Source organism: Papaver somniferum, unplaced genomic scaffold (assembly GCF_003573695.1).
Source record: "Papaver somniferum cultivar HN1 unplaced genomic scaffold, ASM357369v1 unplaced-scaffold_21, whole genome shotgun sequence".
Classification (NCBI taxonomy): Eukaryota; Viridiplantae; Streptophyta; class Magnoliopsida; order Ranunculales; family Papaveraceae; genus Papaver; species Papaver somniferum.
Genome location: NW_020631041.1, coordinates 10,049,875 through 10,069,654, shown reverse-complemented (window position 1 = coordinate 10,069,654; position 19,780 = coordinate 10,049,875). Strand labels below are relative to the sequence as shown.

Below are 19,780 nucleotides of genomic sequence, written 5' to 3'. Positions count from 1 at the left end.
AAACTATGAAGATTAAAAATATTAATCATGCTCTGGTTGGTATGAAGTTGGATATGTAGAAAGCTTTCGACAGGGTAGAATGACCTTTTTTGTTGGATATTCTTCGTCATCTTGTCTTTCATTCAGATTGGATTGCCTTAATCGAACAGTGTATCTCTACAGCTGATATTTCTTTACTTATTAATGGGACTCCTTCAGCCAGTTTTAAGCCTTCTCGTGGTCTGCACCAAGGGGATCCTTTGTCCCCTTATTTGTTTTTGTTTATTATGGAGGATTTTTCTAGAATGTTACAACATCATGTTGATATGGGTCTGCCACAAGGTTTGAAAATTGGTAAGCATTGTCCTGCAATTAACTACTTATTTTTTGCAGATGATTGCTTACTATTCTTTCAAGCAAATGCCACTCAAATGAATCATTTAAAAGATCTGTTGCGCATCTTTGGTCAGGCTTCGGGTCAGGTGATTAATATGAAGAAGTCTACTATTTTCTTTGGTAAGCATACTACTCCTTCTCAAAAAAACAAGTATTAATGGTATTATTAACTTGTCTCAGATGGGTGTCGGAGAAAAGTATTTGGGAATTCCTTTGTTATTGCATAGACCTAGACAAAAAAACTGTCAAGGTATTTTGAATAACATGAATATTAGACTTCAAGGTTGGAAAAGTAAGCTTGTTAAACAAGCGGGTAGAAGTACTCAAGTGAATCATGTTTTGAGTTCAATGGGTATGTACCAAATGCAAATTTTTAAGTTACCAGAATCTATTCTTTATCAGATGGATAAGGTACAACGACAATATTGGTGGAATAATTCCCCTCGTCTCATTTCGTGGGATAAAGTGAGATTACCTAAAAGACTAGGTGGATTGGGTTTGAAGCATTTAGGGAACTATAACTATGCTTTGGCAGTTATTTCATAATCAAGATGCTTTGTGGGGAAAACTTTTGAAAGGTAAATACTTTCCTCATAACGATTTACAATTCTTCCCGCCTCTAGATTCTGTTAACACAAACTAGGTATGGCAAAGTATATGTCAAGGTCTTCAAATTATTCTGAAGTTTGCAAAATGGCAGGTGGGAAATGGTACTATCATTAATATTTGGACTTCAAACTGGATTACCATCAGCACTTACATATTGGGATGATCTTCATCTTTCTGATTATCAATGGGTTTCTCAACTATTCGACACTCAAACTGGTAACTGGGATATTCATCTCCTTCGAAAGTTGTTTAGTCCTTCACAAGTAAATTTAATTCTGACTATACCTATTCAGATGGATCAAGAAGATACTTTAATTTGGCCTTACACAACTTCAGGTGTTTTCACAACTTCTTCTTGTTATAAATTTTTGTGTCAACAAGACAATATAAGCAGTACAACCCTTAATCTGACTCCTCAGTTCTGGTTGAAGTTCTGGAAGCTAAAAATGCCATGTAAATATCAGATTTTTTTGTGGAAAGGTCTTCATAATGCACTGCCAGTTAAAGCTAGATTGTTTATACACATGAATTCTGTGGATCAGCAATGTGTTCTCTGCAACTCAGCTCATTTTGAAGATATTGATCACCTTTTACTTCATTGTCCATTCACTCAGGCAATTTGGATATACTTCTTCCCGCAGCAACATACTTGATCAATGATGCAGTTTGCTTCTCTTCTTTCATGGGTTCAGACTTGGCAATCTCATGACTATCAAATAAATATCCATAGTACCCCTCATGTCATTACACATTATAGTTTGCATTATGCATTTTATCTAGAAACATAGATGTAGAATCATATTTTCTAACCTTTTTCCCAATCATAGTTATATCATTCATCAGGTTGATTTTTATATTGCAAAACATCAGTTACATGTTGCATCAAGTATTTCTACTACTCTTAGGCCTGTTGTGAATGATCCCTGGAAGCCACCTCCATTAAATGTCTTGAAAATCAATATTGATTCTTCTTACAGTCCTCTTTCATTAATGGCTGGTATTGGTATAATAATTCGGAATGATACAGGACAATATGTGGCTGGAAAATCAACAGTAACAAGAGCTATTGATATTCATCAGGCAGAAGCATGGGCTTTATTGGAAGCAATGAAAATGACGACTTCTAATGGGTGGTATGCTATTGTGTTTGAAACTGATAACCTGAATATCAGTTCTTATCTAAACAATCAATCTTCTCTTCCTCCTTGGCAGAGTAAACTTTTACTTAAGAAGTGTGTTCATATATGTAATATAAACGTTGTGTGGTCTTGTGTGTTTGTTTATAGGGGTTGTAATAAGGTCGCTGATGCGCTAGCTAAGGCTGCTAGGAAGCATCATATTTGTGGGGAATGGTGGTCTAATCCACCTGCTTTGTTAATTCCTTACTTAGAGAATGATGTAATGAACTCTTCTATGTAATATATGTGTTCCTTTGTTTAAAAAAAACAACTATTTGATTAAATATTAGTAAGATTTTTTTTTCTTTTTATAGATGTGCTAATCTTGAAGAGTTAGTGTTTTTGGATGGAATTTTATCTAATAAAAGGGACTAAATTTCAGAGAATTGCTACTAGTCATCTCGGTGTAAACAAGATGAAACCGATTTTTTAGTAAGAATTTTATAAGAAGGTCAAACTTCGATTTTGGTTAATATGCAACAACCAGTAGCAACTCTATGAAACTTAGTCCAAAAACTGAAAAGAATGAGGTACCTGGTACACCGCCAATTTTTCATTAGTGAATCTATGTGACAAATTTTTTGGACGGTCTCGAAAATCAATATCGAAGGATAACCTAGAATGATATCTTTCAAGATCCAAATTTCAACAAGCTTAAATCTTGTTTGTTCTATTTTTAAAGAACCACGCTTTAGTAAAAGAATATATAATGCGGAAATAAAAGTGAAATAAACACGCCAAGATTTTGCTAACGAAAAAATTACAATCTTGTAGACCTAGTCCAGACTAAACAAACATTGATTTAAGCTATTACACCTCCTATCTACTATCAGACTTCGGACTAGATGTAATAGAGACAAAGTATACCCTCAATATTTCCCCACTAGTTGTTTCAAGGATTTGTAAAACTCCTAAAAAAACGTTGATTCTCTTCAGGAGTTGCTCTTGTAAATATTTTAACATAAGTTGATTCCCTTTAGTAAATGCTCAACAACAATTAGGGTTTACACGTTTCATAAAAAAATTGATTCCACCTCTAAAGTTCAATTGGAAATCTACTAGTGATATCTTGTAGAACTTCTTAAGGATTTTAATGTACATTACCTCGTATAAGAGTGGGTATAATGGGAATGCTCCTGCCATTTATAGGGTACGGACATTCCAAATCTATGGTTTATGATGTATAATCCTTAAATGGCCTTATATCAAATCTATGGTTTATAATGTATAATCCTTAAATGGCCTTATAGCAGAAGTGAAAAACCTTATATATAATAAACAATAATTATTGTAATCACATACATTCAAGTTATGCAACTATCAAAGAAAAAGATAGCCGACATGGGTTTTACAACTCACAAGTAAAGTATTCATAGCTTCACATGTCGTAAAACCTTATGAATACTTTACTTGTTCGTGAAGAACAACAAAGTCGAAAACAACCTTATGCAACACATGCACAATTTTTCGATGGATTGTTTGTGTAGCTACATGAATCCTCTATAATGAATGACCAAAGATAGGGATATTAAAGCAACTATTACTTGCATTCAAATTAAGTTCATGAACTAATTTCCATATTCACAAATTACTTTGATCCCAAGTAATCTCAGTTTATCCTAGAACAAATACATGATCAAGTAACTAGCCAAATATGGAAATAGATTGCTTCTTGAGTAGCCGCCCTGCCTAGTGGAGGAAACATCAAAAACTTGATTAAAATAAACTTTAATCATGTTTTCGGGGTGGATTTCTCAAATTGTTAGGTTCGCGAACTGTGGCGGAAAAAAAGGTTCCTAAACTTTTATTTCCCTTAAACCCAATATGACAAACTTTTAGCCACATTTGTCTAGCTTTAGTATAGCACTCATAATTTCTTCATTATGCATCCGAATTGAGAGATTCATAGTTTGTTGTATTGGTATTTTCATTCTGTACAAGACAAGGATATTTCAAGGTCAATGGTCATTTTCACTAAATTCTTGACTCAATTGTCCTCAGGTGTATACACAAACCTATATATACTTACAGTCAAAAGTATTGTTCCAAAATTGAGTATTTTGTTTCGTTAGATAGATAGGAAGATAAACAAGAGTTCTGATTAAACGGATCAAGTTTCCTCACTAACCTTACTTAAGTTCTCCATATTTCATGTAGTCTTCCGAGATAGTTTTTTCGAACTGTACTACTTTAACCCAATGTTGTCATAAACCGATTTTATTATACTAAATTAAGAATGCATTTCGGCACCTAAATTTTACAAATGACTTGACATATCAATGCGAGCGGTTTCACCCGAGCAATGGTCTAAAACAATTCTAGATGACCAATTCTCGAAGACTAGAATGTATATATTTATTAAGAAAAAACACGTACATATCCAACGTATTGCATGAAGACGAGGTTGGGATAATAATCGACGAGAAGCTAAAGCTATTTTCTTATCCAAACATATTCGTGTTCCCGATTACATGGTGGTCTTAAAAATGTCAAAGTAAATCAAATATGGGGTGTCACATATTGATTTTCGATAGCGATTGAGAAACCACACTTCACTCATGATTATCGACAACCACGTGCAAGCGAGATCATCGTAGTCCTGCTCCTGAATATAAGCACCTTTGCATCACGAGCAGAATTGTGGGTACAATATTTTATTTTGGTCTTACGAACACTGCATGGACTCGGGAGACACTCCAAACACATTTACATTACAAATAATTATTTTTCGTTCATTACAAGATGAGTACCTTTTCAAGGTCAATGATAGAGAAAGATGTCTAGCTAACCTGACATTGGGAACCCTCTAGGGGATTTCAAGTTGCAGTTCAGCGTGCAAACCAAAAAACCCGTTAAAATGATTGATTGTGACATGTGATACATGAAAAATATTTTATTTTGGTATTATGAACACTGCATGGACTCGGGAGACACTCCAAACACATCTACAATACAGAATATAATTTTTTTTTCGTTCATTACAAGATGAGGACCTTTTCAAGGTCAATGATAGAGAAAGATGTCTAGCTAACCTGACATTGGGAACCCTCTAGGGGATTTCAAGCTGGAGTTCAGCGTGCAAACTAAAAAACCCGTTAAAATGGTCGAATGTGACGTGTGATACGTGAACATGACAGTTTCGGAGCTCGATTAACAAACTCTAAAACCTTTAAAAGTACTTGTATAAGATCTTTCTAAGGGTGGAAGATGTGGTTTTTTGATGAGTTTGAACAGCTTATCTCTGCTAGGATTGAGAGGGACTCTGTGTGGCCCATTCTCTGAAGGAAATTTTTGAGTACCGGAATGAGCCTATTCTGCTATTATCATTACACCTTTAAAGAATTTTGAGATGGTAACTGGACTTGGTAGGTTTTGATTATATTAATTGAACAAAATGAAAAGACAGTACGTAGTACCTAAATTAATTGACAGGTGATGTCATGGGGACAGAATGGGAAGTGCACATTCTGTCCCCATTCATCTGTCCAAATCGCTCCACGTTTTTGGTTTTTTATTTATTTTTTTGAAAATCACATTAAAAATTGGAGAAATAAATAAATTAAAGTATGTACACCTCTATTAACACTTTTCCTCTCTCATCTCTCCCCATTACCTCTACCCATCGCCGCCACCAACACTATTGTTTGAGAAGATATGAGAGAAGATTTAGAATGCAGAAACCAAAAATTAAGAAAAAAATGTTTCCTATTTTAATTTGAAACTCTGTATAAAATCGAACCAGATGTTTTTATTAATCTTCATCTGCTGGAGCCGGATTATTGTTTTATTTTGTCTAATCTAACGTCTCTATGCAATAAGAGGTTAGTAATTAGTTAATTTTTCTTTTTTTTGGTTTTTGTTATTTATATAGTTTTTCTTTTGAAGCATGATATTGTAATAAGTACCAGTAGTATATGTTGGATGATTCTCTCTTCTCTTTTTTAATTACAGAAAAACAAAACGATAATACATCCGCATTACCTTTCAAATTAAAAATACACATGTATGTTGATTTATGTTGTATATTTTATAATGTTAAGTTTTATTTTCTTGCTTATGATAAATTGTTATATATATATATATATATGTGATCTTATTTAATTATTAAGAAAAGGAAAAAAAGTATTTAAAAACTAATCATAGAAAAATTTAATAGTGCATTCATAATATCTAAATTAATACTCCTTCCGTTTCGAAATAATAGGCTGATTTCATGTATAATTTGCACAAAACCTATTATTTTGAAACGGTGCGAGTAAGTTTTTTTATTGTACTAATACTAACTTAAAAATGCATTCATATCATTTTTCTTTAATCAAATTGTATTCATAATTTGTTATAAATGTATCTCATGCTAAAAACATAATAGAAGTTGGCACTAGTGGAAACCAGCAGTTTCGCGACCGACAAAGCAAGTCATTTAACTCGTATCTATGACTTGCTTTGTCAGTCGAAGAAAGGGTCGTTGTTTGAGCGTCTTTTTCAACTATGACGTGTCTCTGGGGGTCGTTGAAAATCTTATTTCAACGACCGACTTTAACGGTCAAATCTTTATGACTGTCTTTAATCAGTCATAGATATAAATCTTAATATAAAAAAAAAAAATTCAGATTGACTGTCTGGCCTGACTGAATCTGATTAAATCTGAAATCAAACAGAAATGAAACTCAAATGAGAATCAAATGAAACACAAATTAGAACTCAAATGAAACTCAAATTAGAATTCAAATGAGAATAAAATGAAAACCAAATTCAAACCAAATAAAATGAGAATCAAATTAAACTTGCACACAAATAATCATTCAATTTAACATTCATTGATTCATTGATTTCAAATTACACAAAGGATTAAAATCTGTTGTTCTGACCAGTGCAATATGTAGTTCTAGGATTCGATTACAAAACGATGAACTAAAAAACTATTAATTAAACAACAAAATTATAAACTCCGATGATGATGAAGAACTTATTTCTACTTCATAATGGTGCACCTGCACAGAAAATCTATTAGTTGATTAATGTGGGGAGGTCACAATACTCAAGAAAATGCTTATAAAAACAATAATCATTGCCATGCACATGAGAGGACAATGACCTATAAAGGCGGATATCCTAACCAATATGATGTCAATCTCTTTACCTGCCTCTGTCCAACATCGACACAACGGCACAAACATAACTAGTTCATTAATTCACGACCTTGACATATCTCGAGCACAAGATACAAAATGGGTTATACATGGAATCCTAATGTAAGAACGGCAACAGGTATTGCATGTAAGATTGCAGAGAGGCCCCAAGATGAATAACTAAAAGAACTCAACAGTTTTGTTCTTCCTACTGATAAACCAGTTGCTATTAGCGCAGTGATTGAGAAAAGCATGAGGAAACAAAGAAACCTATTTGTTGAATCAATGGCTTTAAATGGGAAAAACCCTATTGCAATCCCAACCAGAAGACGAAACAAAGCATGAGCTACAACAAAATTCATTCATGGAAACCACTGAATCATAATAGAACCGATACCAGAAACACAAGCAACAATCAGAGAGAAACTCAAGGAGGATAAAAAGTGCAAAGTTGTGAAGATTAGTACAAATTCCTCATAGATCAGTTAAGCATATATTGTTAGAATGTTTGGTTTCATCTTCTAAATAAATACGACAAATGAACAAACTAATATATGAGAGACTGCAAAACAAACATAACCCTTTAACGAGAAGTAAGATCTGCCAATATATTCATCGAGTTTTACGAAGACAAGCAAGCGGCAGCAGCAATATAATGAGATAGACAAATTGTAATAGCAAGTCCCATGTACTGAACTAAGAGCAAGGTAGAGGTCTCTTTAGACAACTAACAGCTCTTTTCAACATGATTAAGAGCTTCTCTCAGTAAACCCATGTTTTCATTCATTACCATATATAAGGATAAGATCAGGTTATTGGTTCTTTGACGTTTATAAATACAAGCTCATCATTTTCTACCACTGCACCACAGGATCAGTTCAATTTCACACTATTCAAGGAAATGAAATTACTCAGCGAAGCACCATGAGTACGGTTATGACGAACAAATAAGTTGAACTAAAAAAATGTGATGGAAAAATGGGATTATACTAATTCTTAAGGAGAATATATAGCATGTCACAGATATATCAAACTTCAAAAGAAACACAATTCTAACAAAAGAAGTTTGAATTACAATTGAAGCATGCTAACCAGTGGAATCAACAGTAAGAAAGTATAGAGCACTCTATAAACTACTTTTGCAGCATAGAGTGCAACTGAAATATAACCAGTTCAGAAACCACTAGCACAATTTTAAATCAAAAAACACTGTTATCAAAGTAATACCAATATATTGATGCATTGTTGCATCATAATGCTATATTATATACATCGCATGTGGGTTTCTACAAGATAAATGAGACATAAAAAATGCTACCGTAGAAACTCAGGTTTTCAACCTTCTGACCCAGGACTAGCTTTCCAGGTAATAATAAGAAGTTGATTTAAGAAATGCTCAACTCGGTGCCTAATTCAAATAGATCGAATACAAAATCAGTAGGGGATAGTGATACTTAGCTTCACTTTGAAATAAGTCAAAGCTTTTGCAGTTGGCATTGATGTTGTACCATTTTATCTCTTTTTCAACTTGGTACTCCGTTCTATAAGGAGCAAGCACCTGCCACCAAAATAAAAGAAAGAAGATGCCAAATTTTAGCCTTTCGCTTTGAGAAACCGATACATGATGTATTATTCAAATGATATGTTTCAGAAGGTTAAATGATGTCATAGTACAACTAACGAGAATAATTAAAAGAAAAGATAAATGTAATCTAATAACATCTTTCTGTTATAACATATAATAATAGGAAGGCGTAAAATAAGAGGGCCAGTTAGATTGAAACCTTGTTTTTCCCATTGTAATCAGCCTTAACAAGCTTTGAGTAGTCTATATGAACTCTACCCTCCTTAAGAGTTTCAACAACATCAACGAAAGCAATTGTCAGAGCCTCGTGTCTATTAGCAAAAGCAATCATCAATATTTAAGAAACAAATAAAAACAGTTGATAAAACATCCATGGATCCTTCTAAACTAATATAGAAAGACCAAGAAATAGGGGACCTAGTGAAAAGCTTTAAGAAATTACCAGTCCTAGCAAATGCTTATCAGCGATAGGAAGCCCAAAACCTAAGCTCCGGGATATTGCTAGGATTTTCAAAAAGTTCAGCGTCTAAAATATTCTCGTCCTGTTTTGGCTTCTTGAAGGTTTATATCCTGCAACAAACCAATAATTGTTAGGCCATATCTCTCTCTAAATAATTAGAAGTGAACAACACAAATTCAAGAGGTTTTTACACATTCAATTTTCTTTATTGAAGAAAAAGATACCTCTCGCATCTTTTCAATTTTGGGGTTTGGCTAGGGGTATCTGACATTAATTTCTGTTGACACTGCAATGGTACGTATAAGCAAAAGTAGTACTCAGTAGAAGGAAGTGAAATTTGATTATCATATGTTCATATGCAATTACTTAAAGCGAAAACAGTATACCCCTTAACTAATTATTAATCCATGTCCTCTAAACATTCATATGCAATATCCAATTACTTAAAGCAAAGACTTCAGTGAATCATACTTGAAGAGGTTGCTTTTCATGTATCTTCAGCTAGAGCAATAAAAGACCAAAGAATTTATGTGCTCCATTGAAGAGGTTACGTAAAGCACATGCCAAAGCCAATGACCAACTGCCACATGACATGAGGAACTTCATGTCTAAAACTTAAGAGATTCTTAAAATGCATCATGATTTCCAATCAAAATATACTGACCATTGAAGACAGTTCCTTTCAAGGTAGGTAATGAGGATATGATTCGCATATAATCCAATATGTGCAAGTTGGCTATCCATATTATCCACCAGAACTTGGTATGTAACAAGGTTGGGCGAGAAACTGACACCAACAAGTATCGGGTAAGTAAATCTTTAAAAGAAATTATGTATGCATGAAGAGAGAGAGAGGTACACCAACAAAGTACACTTCCGCAGTTTCTTTCACCAAATAATACTGATTACTTATGGTTAATGAACCGAGAACCATTCCCGCACCGTGTTGTATCAATGACATGGGACACAGTTCCTCCTTCAACTAATTCACTCATGACGTCGATGTGAGAGTTAATGTGATACAGATAGCTGCAACCTTCCTTGTCATACCTAAAATTTCAAAATAGTCAAGCAGGATTAGCAAAAAAAAAACTACAGGTAAGTAGAAGAAACTTTAATTGCTTCAATTATCCCTCAGACCTCTTGGTTGCCTCCTGATCATTTAGAACTTCCCCAATGTACTCACACACAAATGTTCCACGTGAAATTGCTTCACCAACTCTGACTGACAAACCCTGTGAAAAACACATGTAAAAGGTTTATCTAGAATTAATGACATGATGAGATCATATCCAGAGTGGTACCTTTTTTTCCGTTTCAAAAATCTCTAATTTGACCTTCACCCCATTTTGCAAAATCTTATTCCGACAATTCTTGTCGCAGCCGCACATTGAGTTGCACTCATAGACTGGGTATATGTCCTGTGTAATTTAATAAAAAATCAAATCTCGCTCTTCCAAAAACAAGTGAAGCTCAGAAATTTACTCTACGAAGAAAAGAAAATAGTCTAGCAGCGGCCATAAAACTACCTTTAAAATAATTCGACCATCTTCATCATATGGAAATATATCATGCATTGTTGACCATTAATATCCTTAGCAGCTTCATAGTCATTGTCAAAGAGGTACACATGATCACAGGCATCTGCTGAACAGGTTGACTGTGGGCAAGAACAACCCAACTGTGAACTCTGCGAAGAAAAAAATACTCTGTGTCAAATTGACCAATGTATAAACAATGTTACGCAGGTGAGCAATTGATACATCAAACATAAAAACTAAGAAAACCCAGTACTCAAAACCTTAAACCCACCTCACAAACAAGAAAAACATCAAACATAGACATATCAATCGAATAAAACACAAAAAAAATACCAAGAGAACAACGTTAACTTAAGCAATTGAAGATGGGGGTTAAATCCTTCTTTGCGAAGTTGCAACAGCTGTTTTCCTCAACCTAAAAGACTCAGTTAAAACAAACCAAAAAAATCAACTGCCAGTTAAGGTTAAAGATCAAAATAAAATTATAATTATATTGCAACCCATATCTCAGATCTCTTCAACAAAATCATTAGAGTTGGAGTTCTATTTGAACCTTCAAATCAAAAATTCCCAAATCAAGCAAGAACAATAGATACAATTTTTTTTTAGGACTACTAATCTACAATAAATCAGAAATTATCTGCTGATATTCTATCTTAGAATATATCAAGATTGATAAAACGTGAAAACGAAACAATAAATCCATCGACACAAAATCAGTTTCTGCAAAACACATTAAACAACTAAACTAACATTAGAACACTCGGTTACAAAAGAGTATTTTAAAACCCCAATTCTAACCCATAGCCAAAACCCCCAAATTCAGAAATTGAAATCTTAACAAAAAAAAAATCGATACATTATACCTGATGAAATTGATGCTCAAGATCGCAACGAGAATGATGATTTAAAGAAGAAAATGCTGAAATGGTTTAGGATAAAGCTTTGATTACTAATAGTGATTTGCAATCTGTGAAGTAGAAACAAAGATTTTTATTCTAGGGTTCTTGGGGTTTCGTTGATTTTCTGTATGCAAACCAAATCAAGGGAGAAGATGAAGAAAGTGTTGTTGTGCTGATGGAAGTAGTGGATGGTGGTTGTGTGGTCTGTTGTGGTGATGGAAGTGAAGAAGAAAAGATAGCTGCAGTCTCTCTCTCGAGCAGAAGAGAAAAAAGAGAAAGATAAATGATATGATATTAGGGAGAAATAATAGAGGGATGAAGAGATAAGGAGAACGGGAGAATGAATGCCTTGAAAATTGAACCACCGAAAGTACTTGGATCGTTGGTCACAGTGTGGGTCGGTGAAAAGGGAATAAAATAATAATAAATTTTTTAATTCAGCGACCAACTTTGGTGCTCCTAGCAGTGGTCCGATTTTTTTATTTGATCTTAGACCGTCTTGACCGGTTAATGGTCAATTGACCGTCATTGAGAGTCACGGGTGTGGGTCAGTAAAGCCCCCTTTTCCACTAGTGTGGTAACGTAACAAGTATAACATTGATAATCTATCCTGGTAAGCTCGGTAATTATCTTTTGCATATTAGTCGTCATTATCTGCTAACTCGGTATCATTGCAGACCTAAATTTAGTGCATTGGACATGACCCAATTCATCCACTAATCATATATAATATAAACTATATACTGATTGACAACAATAACGGGAGCATAAGTAATTGTAATCATCCGATAAAAATACTATTTCCGCACATGGATTGAAGAGTAACTCAAGAGCAAATATCTGACAAGTAATTGTTAGGGTTGTCAATAGGTTAAATAATTTCATTATAAGAATTTATAGTTTTAAAATACAAGAAAATGAAATTAATTACATCTTATATTTATAGGTTTCAATTCCACCAGCACCACCACTGGTACTCCCTTCTTAACCAAATCTTAAATCTCTCCCTACCATAACCACCATTATAATATTATTAGAACTAAGAACAGAAGAAGCCAAACATTAAGAAATTTAGTTAAAATTTCTCAAAACTCATATTTGGAATGTTGAAAAACAAATGGTTGATTGCTAAGTCTAGTTTCGATACAAAATTTGGAAATAAAATGATCATCCTAATTGTGATTCAAAAATTCGCTATAAAAACAAACCATAACTTGATTAATTTTTTTCACTGGGTTATTATTTACTTCCCTTGTCTGAGAACTCTATAGCAAGAGCAGTAGGTTAGCTAATTTTTTTTCTCTTGGTGTTTTTTTGTTAAATTATTAGTAGTAGATTATTTTTTAGTCATATAACAGATAATACTAAAATACACTTAATAAGCATGAGGATTTTTTTCTTTTTATGTATATAAGAATACTTCGTAGATTCATATACACAATGTGGTATGTATATCCAAATATGTATTCATGTGGATTTTATATGCATTTTCGATTCTCTTTCATGCCATTTTTAACCAAATTATGTCAATTCCTTCTTATAGCTTATATATGTATGTATGTCAGAATAATAAATTTACCTTGACTGTGATATTCAACAAAAGCTTCTTATGCTAACTTCTTTTACAAAATTTTCTTTTTTCTTTTTTTAATGACACGTGAATATCTTATATTAACACGTGTTTAAGTGATTCTACTTTTGCATACTAGAGATATTAGTCATAATTAATAGCGATAAACACACATGACATGAGATATAAGAGGTAATTACTTTTATATCCCGCATATTAGGCGTTACTAGACTATATTTTTTGAGGTTAGTAAAATATTATCTCATTATCTCTAAAATATGAAGGATAAAGCTGGAAATAACAATATATATATATATACACAATTAGAGATAATATAGTGTTTATCTCATGACATAATAAACATTATTATCCTCAAAACTTTGTCAAGGTCGTCAAGTCCGTATTCTAAATACCGTAATTATCCTGATAAGTAACCACACAAATTATATTTTCAAGGTCGCTAGTCATCACATAAAAAGGATGGCGACTCTGATTTGGTCGTCATATTACAAGTGTTAATTAAAATCGTGATGAGTTTTCTCTCGAAACATTACAAGTGTTAACATAATCTAACTACGCAAACAATTCATTCAACAACTAAAAATAAAACAAAGTAGGTTTTTTGATTACAAGCAAACATAAAGAAACGTTTGTCCAAACATAAAGGACCTTAATTTAGGGGATACAATGTTAGGTATACTTGCCCTCTACCTTGTTTTCGGCATTATCGGGGAGGACACAATTGGCCATGAATAAGCGGTCGCAGTTGTCCTGACTCGCACTTTATTTACATTTTTTTCCTTTTCAAAAATATCAGTGGTCTTACTTTATATGTCCCTCAACATGTTTAAATTCAGCTTCTTACTTAACCTCCCTTCATTGCAAACGTAGACTCACACTTCTTTCATCCCAACCAAACAAGCTTTTGGTCAATTTGTAAAGATTCTTCCAAAGAATACCATCATCGTATCCGTCTTGAGTAGATTTTCCATCAACCTCATCTTCTTCATGAGTAGTTCTGATAATATAGAAGTTTCTTCTTCTGTTCCAAACTCCAACCTCTATTCTGCTGATCATTTCCCAGTTTGCGTTTATGAAGTTGCTGACTCTTGATGTTTGAAAGCAAATATTACTACAAAGTTTCCCTATGAAGAATCCTTTCCATTCTTGGACTTGCTTTGATGTGATATTCTCAGAGTTGATGAAAACCTTTGAGAATAGATCTTTAGGAATGATTAAAGCATTGTTCATTTTTTCTACTAGGTTTTCTATGGATTGAGGGTTTGAATTTGAAGAGGAGGCCACCATAGACCAGAGTTTTTGAGTCCAAAGAAAACAAGTGATGAGAAGGTGATGTTGACTTGGTGTAGTATAAGTGATCTGGAGAACCATGTGTATGATGTGCCAAACTTTAATTTGAAATCTATTTACGGGATAGCAGTGGCTCTTGTCGTAACTGATAAGGATGACAAGAGTTGAAGTACTTTGATAGTCCTTGTACTTGTGGTTGGGCAGTCTGTTAAGGAATTGTTGACTTGGACCCTCATGGCTAATGGCATATGGACCCATGACCTGTCAATGTTAGTAGCAAACAGTATAACACTACTAAGCTCAAAATTTTTATCAGAATTTGAATTTACTTGAGAGTGAAGTGTTTTTACCCGGAGGTTGTGGTAAAAGTTGGTTGCATAGCTGAACTTGATTATCGTGACCATGTCAGCCAACAAGGAGGAGTTATTGGGTTTTGGTTCTTCTGGTGTTGCTGCTTGAAATTTCTTCCTCCTCTTTATAGGCTTGTTTATATTGTAAGATGTTTCATCCTAACAAAAGTTTGATTCAACTTGCATCTGAGTCGGAGAGTGAAGATTTATTAGCTGAGTAGGGAATGTGTATGTATTACGTGTGAGAAGCTTATAATTTGTGCATGGCAACCATCTGAAGAACGGGTAAGTTGTTGTATCCATATGATCTTCGCCACCTATCATGACCAGCCGCATAAGATTTAAGAAAGTTATATGTGTGGAAAATAACTTACTGCAGCAGAAGTTATCATTGCCAAACTGCTAGAAATTTGAAGTGACATGGATATAGGGTGAGGGAAAGGGTAGAGCGTGTCGTTGATGGTATTGGGACTCATCCCTATTTATTGGCGACACCATCGAGGCTTTAGCGATGAGATCCCTTAAAAGCAAAGTTTTTCTTGCCGGAAGAGAAGCAGTTTTCTTTCCTTCTCAAAATTTTCATCTAAAAAATTTCTGAGATTATCCTCATGGATGGAGAGAAAAGTTCCAGTGATCGAAAGGGAAAGCGCAAGATGGTAGACGTCGAGAAGGAGCCCTGTATACACTGGTATCCTATGAGCATTTGGTTCACCGTATGCCTTATGGAATTGCTTTCCCCCAAGGATGTGAAGCCCCGATTTTAAAGAAGATTTCAATTGGTATTTGAAAGATATGCAGCATAATATTGATGTGAAGATTGAGGCAGAGAGATTGTTGCATTGTTGTCCTCTAGGGGATGTGCATGAGTTGTTGATCTATTCTCCAGTAGAGAGATTGATTCAATTTTTAAATCAGCCAAAGCCTGCTCCTATGAATCAAGATTCCAGTAATCCTTTTCTGAGGCCTGAATTGGGTGTTGAACAGGGTGGATGTAAGATGCATGGTGCTACTCATCATAGAGAGGAGGCAACACCTGCTCAAGCAACAGAGCCAATGAAGAAGCCTCAGCGTAATGGTTATGATGATGATGATTGGGTTTTGTATGCATATCATCCAAAATATGGTCCCTTTGAGGTGCATGAAGGTGTTTCTATTGTTGCCGACCGATTTCTTGTTTCTGCCTTGAGTAGAGTTGGATTTCAGTCGCTCACTTTGCCAACTACTGCTCAGTTCATGGTTCAACAGTTGGCAGCCAAGCCTTGAGGTGAGGATGAGCCAATGCATTTTCCGGTGTTGGATGCACTCTGTCCTGCTACTGGAAAGATATGTCGTGTTATCTTTGCTAATGCTAATGCCAATCAACCTTCTTCTGGTCCATCTAATCAGCCTGCAGCCGATCCAGCCTCCGATCCAGATGCCGATTCGGTGTCTCCTGTGAGTCCAGTCAATGTTGATGCTGATCCATTCGAAGTTGACGAAGCAGAGAGCGAGGAGCAGGAAGTGACTCCACCCAGAGGGAAGGTTCGCCGACCAACCAGACATTTGACCCGAACTCAGACTCGTCATGTAAGTCAGGGAACTCGAAGTCGAACTCAGCAGAGACGCTAGAAGGTAAGCACCTTGGAATCCAGTCTTTCTATGTTTTGAAAACTTTGATGATAAGCAGTTTGTTATTTTGGAGTGATGGGAGGACTTTGAATTATAAAATGGTTTAATTTGTAAGATGCTTTGGGTACTTTGATTTCGTTGGTTTTTGGTTTTGTTGAATCGGCTAGACTTGTAGCTGTTTGTTCAAATTTGTTGCATAATGTGGTTGTTAAATTTGAATGAATGGTGGGATGAATGTTGAGATGGGTGTTTTTTGGGATTGGGCTGGAGATTATAGAGGTACTGGAAGTGCCATTTTTTTGTATTGATGACCTTCTCTACTGCTTCCATAATAGTAATTAGATTAGCCTCTGTAGTGATACGAAGAGATAAGCTCTTCTCTTTACTTCCTTGTAAAACTTGAAGCTTTATTTTCTGGTCAGTCATAGGTTGATCAGTACTTAGTTGTAGAACTTCAGTGAATTCAGAGATAACAGAATTTCCCGTGGATGTCTTGAGGACAGCATAGACTGTGAATTCAACAATGGGATTGGAAATCAATGTAGTAGTTGTGGTTTCTGGGTTCATTATACCCTTTGTGATGCTTGTGATTCCAGTGATTGTCGTGATTTCAGTGATTCTTGTGATATTTGTGATAATAGAGATGTTTGTGGTTCCAGTGATTGTTGTGATGTAAGAGTTGATAGTGATTTCTGAAGAATTAGTGAGACCTATGATGTTTGTGATGTAAGTGTCATGAGTGATTTTAGTGAAACAGGTTTGAGATTGAGTAGCCATAGCAGAACATCAAGAATAGGTTTAGGTTGCAGGAAGCATCAGGAGAGAAAACAGGTAACCTTAGACAAAAAAACCGGCGAAGTCCGGGAGAAAGAAACCGTTAGGAGAAAAAACAAGACTTAATAGCTAGAGAGAGATGCCGGAGGGGAGAGTCAGGTGGAGTTGTGGCGGTGGGATGGGAGAGAGGAGAGAGGGGAGAGCTCATTATTTTCAAGTTTATCCTCCTCGTGTATAAGAACAACTCAAAGATCCAGGGGACGATTAAATTTATTGAATTTCAACTCCTTATTCAAGAAATTGTTAACTAGAAACGATTTTACATCATATCAACTTCTTCAAAAATTACTATCTTCAAATACATTAATTTAGCACCAAAATCGCTCCGTGCTTTTGATTATGTAAAGCGCTGCTTCTTTAATTTCGCAAAGACGGCAGCTTTTACCCCCTCCTCTGTGCTGATGGTCTTAACGGAGTTCTCAGGAAGCCTAACCATGACATCCTGCAACATTTGATCCTTGACTCTGGATATGCTTGCATGTTGTACTTGAAACTCTAATTCCTTTAGTGCATTCATTAGTCCAGCTGAAGAAAGCTTCACGTCCTCTGATATCACCCGTATCATAGCGTGCGAATCCATCATCATCTTAACATCTATTTCCACATTCTTCATCAGAGTCATGTCGTCATCTCTGCCTCCACCCACACTATCAATTGATGAGGTCTTACCGGTGAGATCCTCGTCATCAACTATTTTTTCATCACTTCCTTCCTTCATTGTTGTTGTATTATTGTTGTCTAACTTGACAGATCCCTCCTTAGATTTTCTTATTTTAGCCTGTTGATCAACCTCCAACTTGTCCACTTTTCTTTTGAGTTCATTGATGTACGACAAGGTGTCTGAAAGCAATGAAGCCTTGTCCATCCTTGACACATTTGGTACTACCGATCTTAACTCATAAAACAGCTGATTCAGCTTCTCTCTTCTTTGCCGCTCTGCCTCCATATGACTCAATCGGCCACCACCAGAACTACTATTGCTTCTTCCTCTCTTGTTCTTATTCTTTGGTGCTGGACTTGTTGTAATCTCATCTATAATCTTGCCGTCATCATCATCATTTACGACTAAACCACAAACATTGGGATCAGCAACCACAGAAGAGTTACCTTCGAATCCAAATTGCTGTGAGCAATAATCATTCATTGAACACATTAACGAATCCATGTCACTTACTCCAAATGAACTTACATGTTTAACCTCACCTTTTAAAGATTTGTCCGCTTTTTCTTGAATGAGATCTGATTTTGCTGCTTCCAAATCCGAGGACGAGCTGAATCCCGAATTCACCATCTCCTCCGTAATAGTCGATGTGGAGATAAGATCATTAACGAGAACAAAAGAATGATCAGCTGCTTCATCTGGATTTGACCTTTCACAAGGGAAATCTCCGAGCTCTTTGAGAACTGTGGTCAACCAAATGGAAGCGGATCCAGTGCTGATGCTGCAGCTATTTGGTGCAGATATTGCTGAAGATGAAGGAGCATAGAGCAAGCTGCAGTTTTCCATTTTAATTTTTAGGTGTTGTGGCAATGTCTGTACCAAGGGATTTAGATGGGCTGAAGTTCAACCATTTATGTAGCAGGAAAATAATGGATCTTGTTGGCTGACAAATTAATATTTAACTGACCAAAGTAGGTCAGCATTGATTTGCACACATTAATCAAATGATAAATATGGATTGCCTGATATTATCAGAATCCTTAGCATTCATTATCACGTGCCTGTATCCGGTGCTGGCGCGTATAATCTTCCTCGACATGGACATTCAACTGTTAGATAACTAAAACGATCTCCATATGCTTGTGATTGTATGGATGATTTAATTCTGTTTTGATTTCATACACCGTTTAAAATTCATTCCTTTTAATTAATGCCTTGCGCAATGTGTCCTGGGATTAGTAAAAGAAATAGTATTAGAAAAGAGAAGCAACAGCGAGAAATCCGTCGTGCAGATACGAGGTCCACGTGGTGCTTGTATAAAACAAAGAAAATGGAATAATATCACCTAGGAAAGATGATGCTTCATCATGATACTAAACTGCTCCGTGAAGGAATTCATTGGAAAGTCATGCTAAATTAGAGATGGGAATTCCTCAGATTGAGGATATTGATGGATTGGGTGATTTTGACGGACTCCGACTATGATGAGCAAACCGATGCGGTCAAATGCCCGTTTCAAGCTGAACATGGGGACTTAAGAAGAGTATTTCCGGTTGGTTTCTTTCTTTTCCTTTAGGATTTCCTAAGCTTAAACACTTTAGGTAGTTTTTTCTAGAGCTTGTTTTTAATAACACTTAAATGGGTGTTACACTCTTCTTATACCAATC

General features: G+C 35.2%; 2 protein-coding genes across 4 annotated transcripts; both read right to left on the bottom strand.

Moving 5' to 3' along the window:
* Positions 1-8,398: 8,398 nt before the first annotated feature.
* Positions 8,399-12,058, bottom strand: LOC113340267 (histone-lysine N-methyltransferase SUVR5-like). Of its 3 annotated transcripts, none has more exons than XR_003355425.1 (10): positions 11,744-12,058; positions 10,866-11,026; positions 10,641-10,757; positions 10,477-10,571; positions 10,001-10,386; positions 9,808-9,916; positions 9,561-9,622; positions 9,319-9,446; positions 9,076-9,187; positions 8,399-8,849 (listed from the first exon to the last, which is right to left on the bottom strand). XR_003355425.1 is itself a non-coding variant. In XM_026585472.1 (10 exons), exons 2-7 carry the CDS (start codon positions 10,911-10,913, stop codon positions 9,607-9,609), a joined length of 540 nt encoding a protein of 179 aa, XP_026441257.1. In that variant the 5' UTR covers positions 10,914-11,026; positions 11,744-12,056; the 3' UTR covers positions 8,399-8,849; positions 9,076-9,187; positions 9,319-9,446; positions 9,561-9,606. The 3 variants fall into 3 exon arrangements, 1 of the variants encoding a protein (XP_026441257.1); XR_003355424.1 differs by lacking the exon at positions 9,808-9,916 and having other exon boundaries at positions 10,001-10,123; positions 10,202-10,386; XM_026585472.1 differs by lacking the exon at positions 9,808-9,916 and having other exon boundaries at positions 10,001-10,123; positions 10,246-10,386; positions 11,744-12,056.
* Positions 12,059-17,661: 5,603 nt separating this feature from the next.
* Positions 17,662-18,986, bottom strand: LOC113340364 (transcription factor MYC3-like). The gene has a single exon (XM_026585569.1). It carries the CDS (start codon positions 18,957-18,959, stop codon positions 17,790-17,792), a length of 1,170 nt encoding a protein of 389 aa, XP_026441354.1. The 5' UTR covers positions 18,960-18,986; the 3' UTR covers positions 17,662-17,789.
* Between the last annotated feature and the right edge of the window lie 794 nt (positions 18,987-19,780).

Bases quoted from the DNA above. Each gene is read 5' to 3' on its own strand.
- LOC113340267 (XM_026585472.1), bottom strand. From the start codon at position 10,913: ATGCATGATATATTTCCATATGATGAAGATGGTCGAATTATTTTAAAG. The intron at 10,758-10,865 runs GTAGTTTTATGG...TAAATTACACAG, and splicing joins ATGGTCGAATTATTTTAAAG to GACATATACCCAGTCTATGA. The intron at 10,124-10,245 runs GTAATCAGTATT...TGTTGGTGTCAG, and splicing joins TCTCGGTTCATTAACCATAA to TTTCTCGCCCAACCTTGTTA.
- LOC113340364 (XM_026585569.1), bottom strand. From the start codon at position 18,959: ATGGAAAACTGCAGCTTGCTCTATGCTCCTTCATCTTCAGCAATATCT.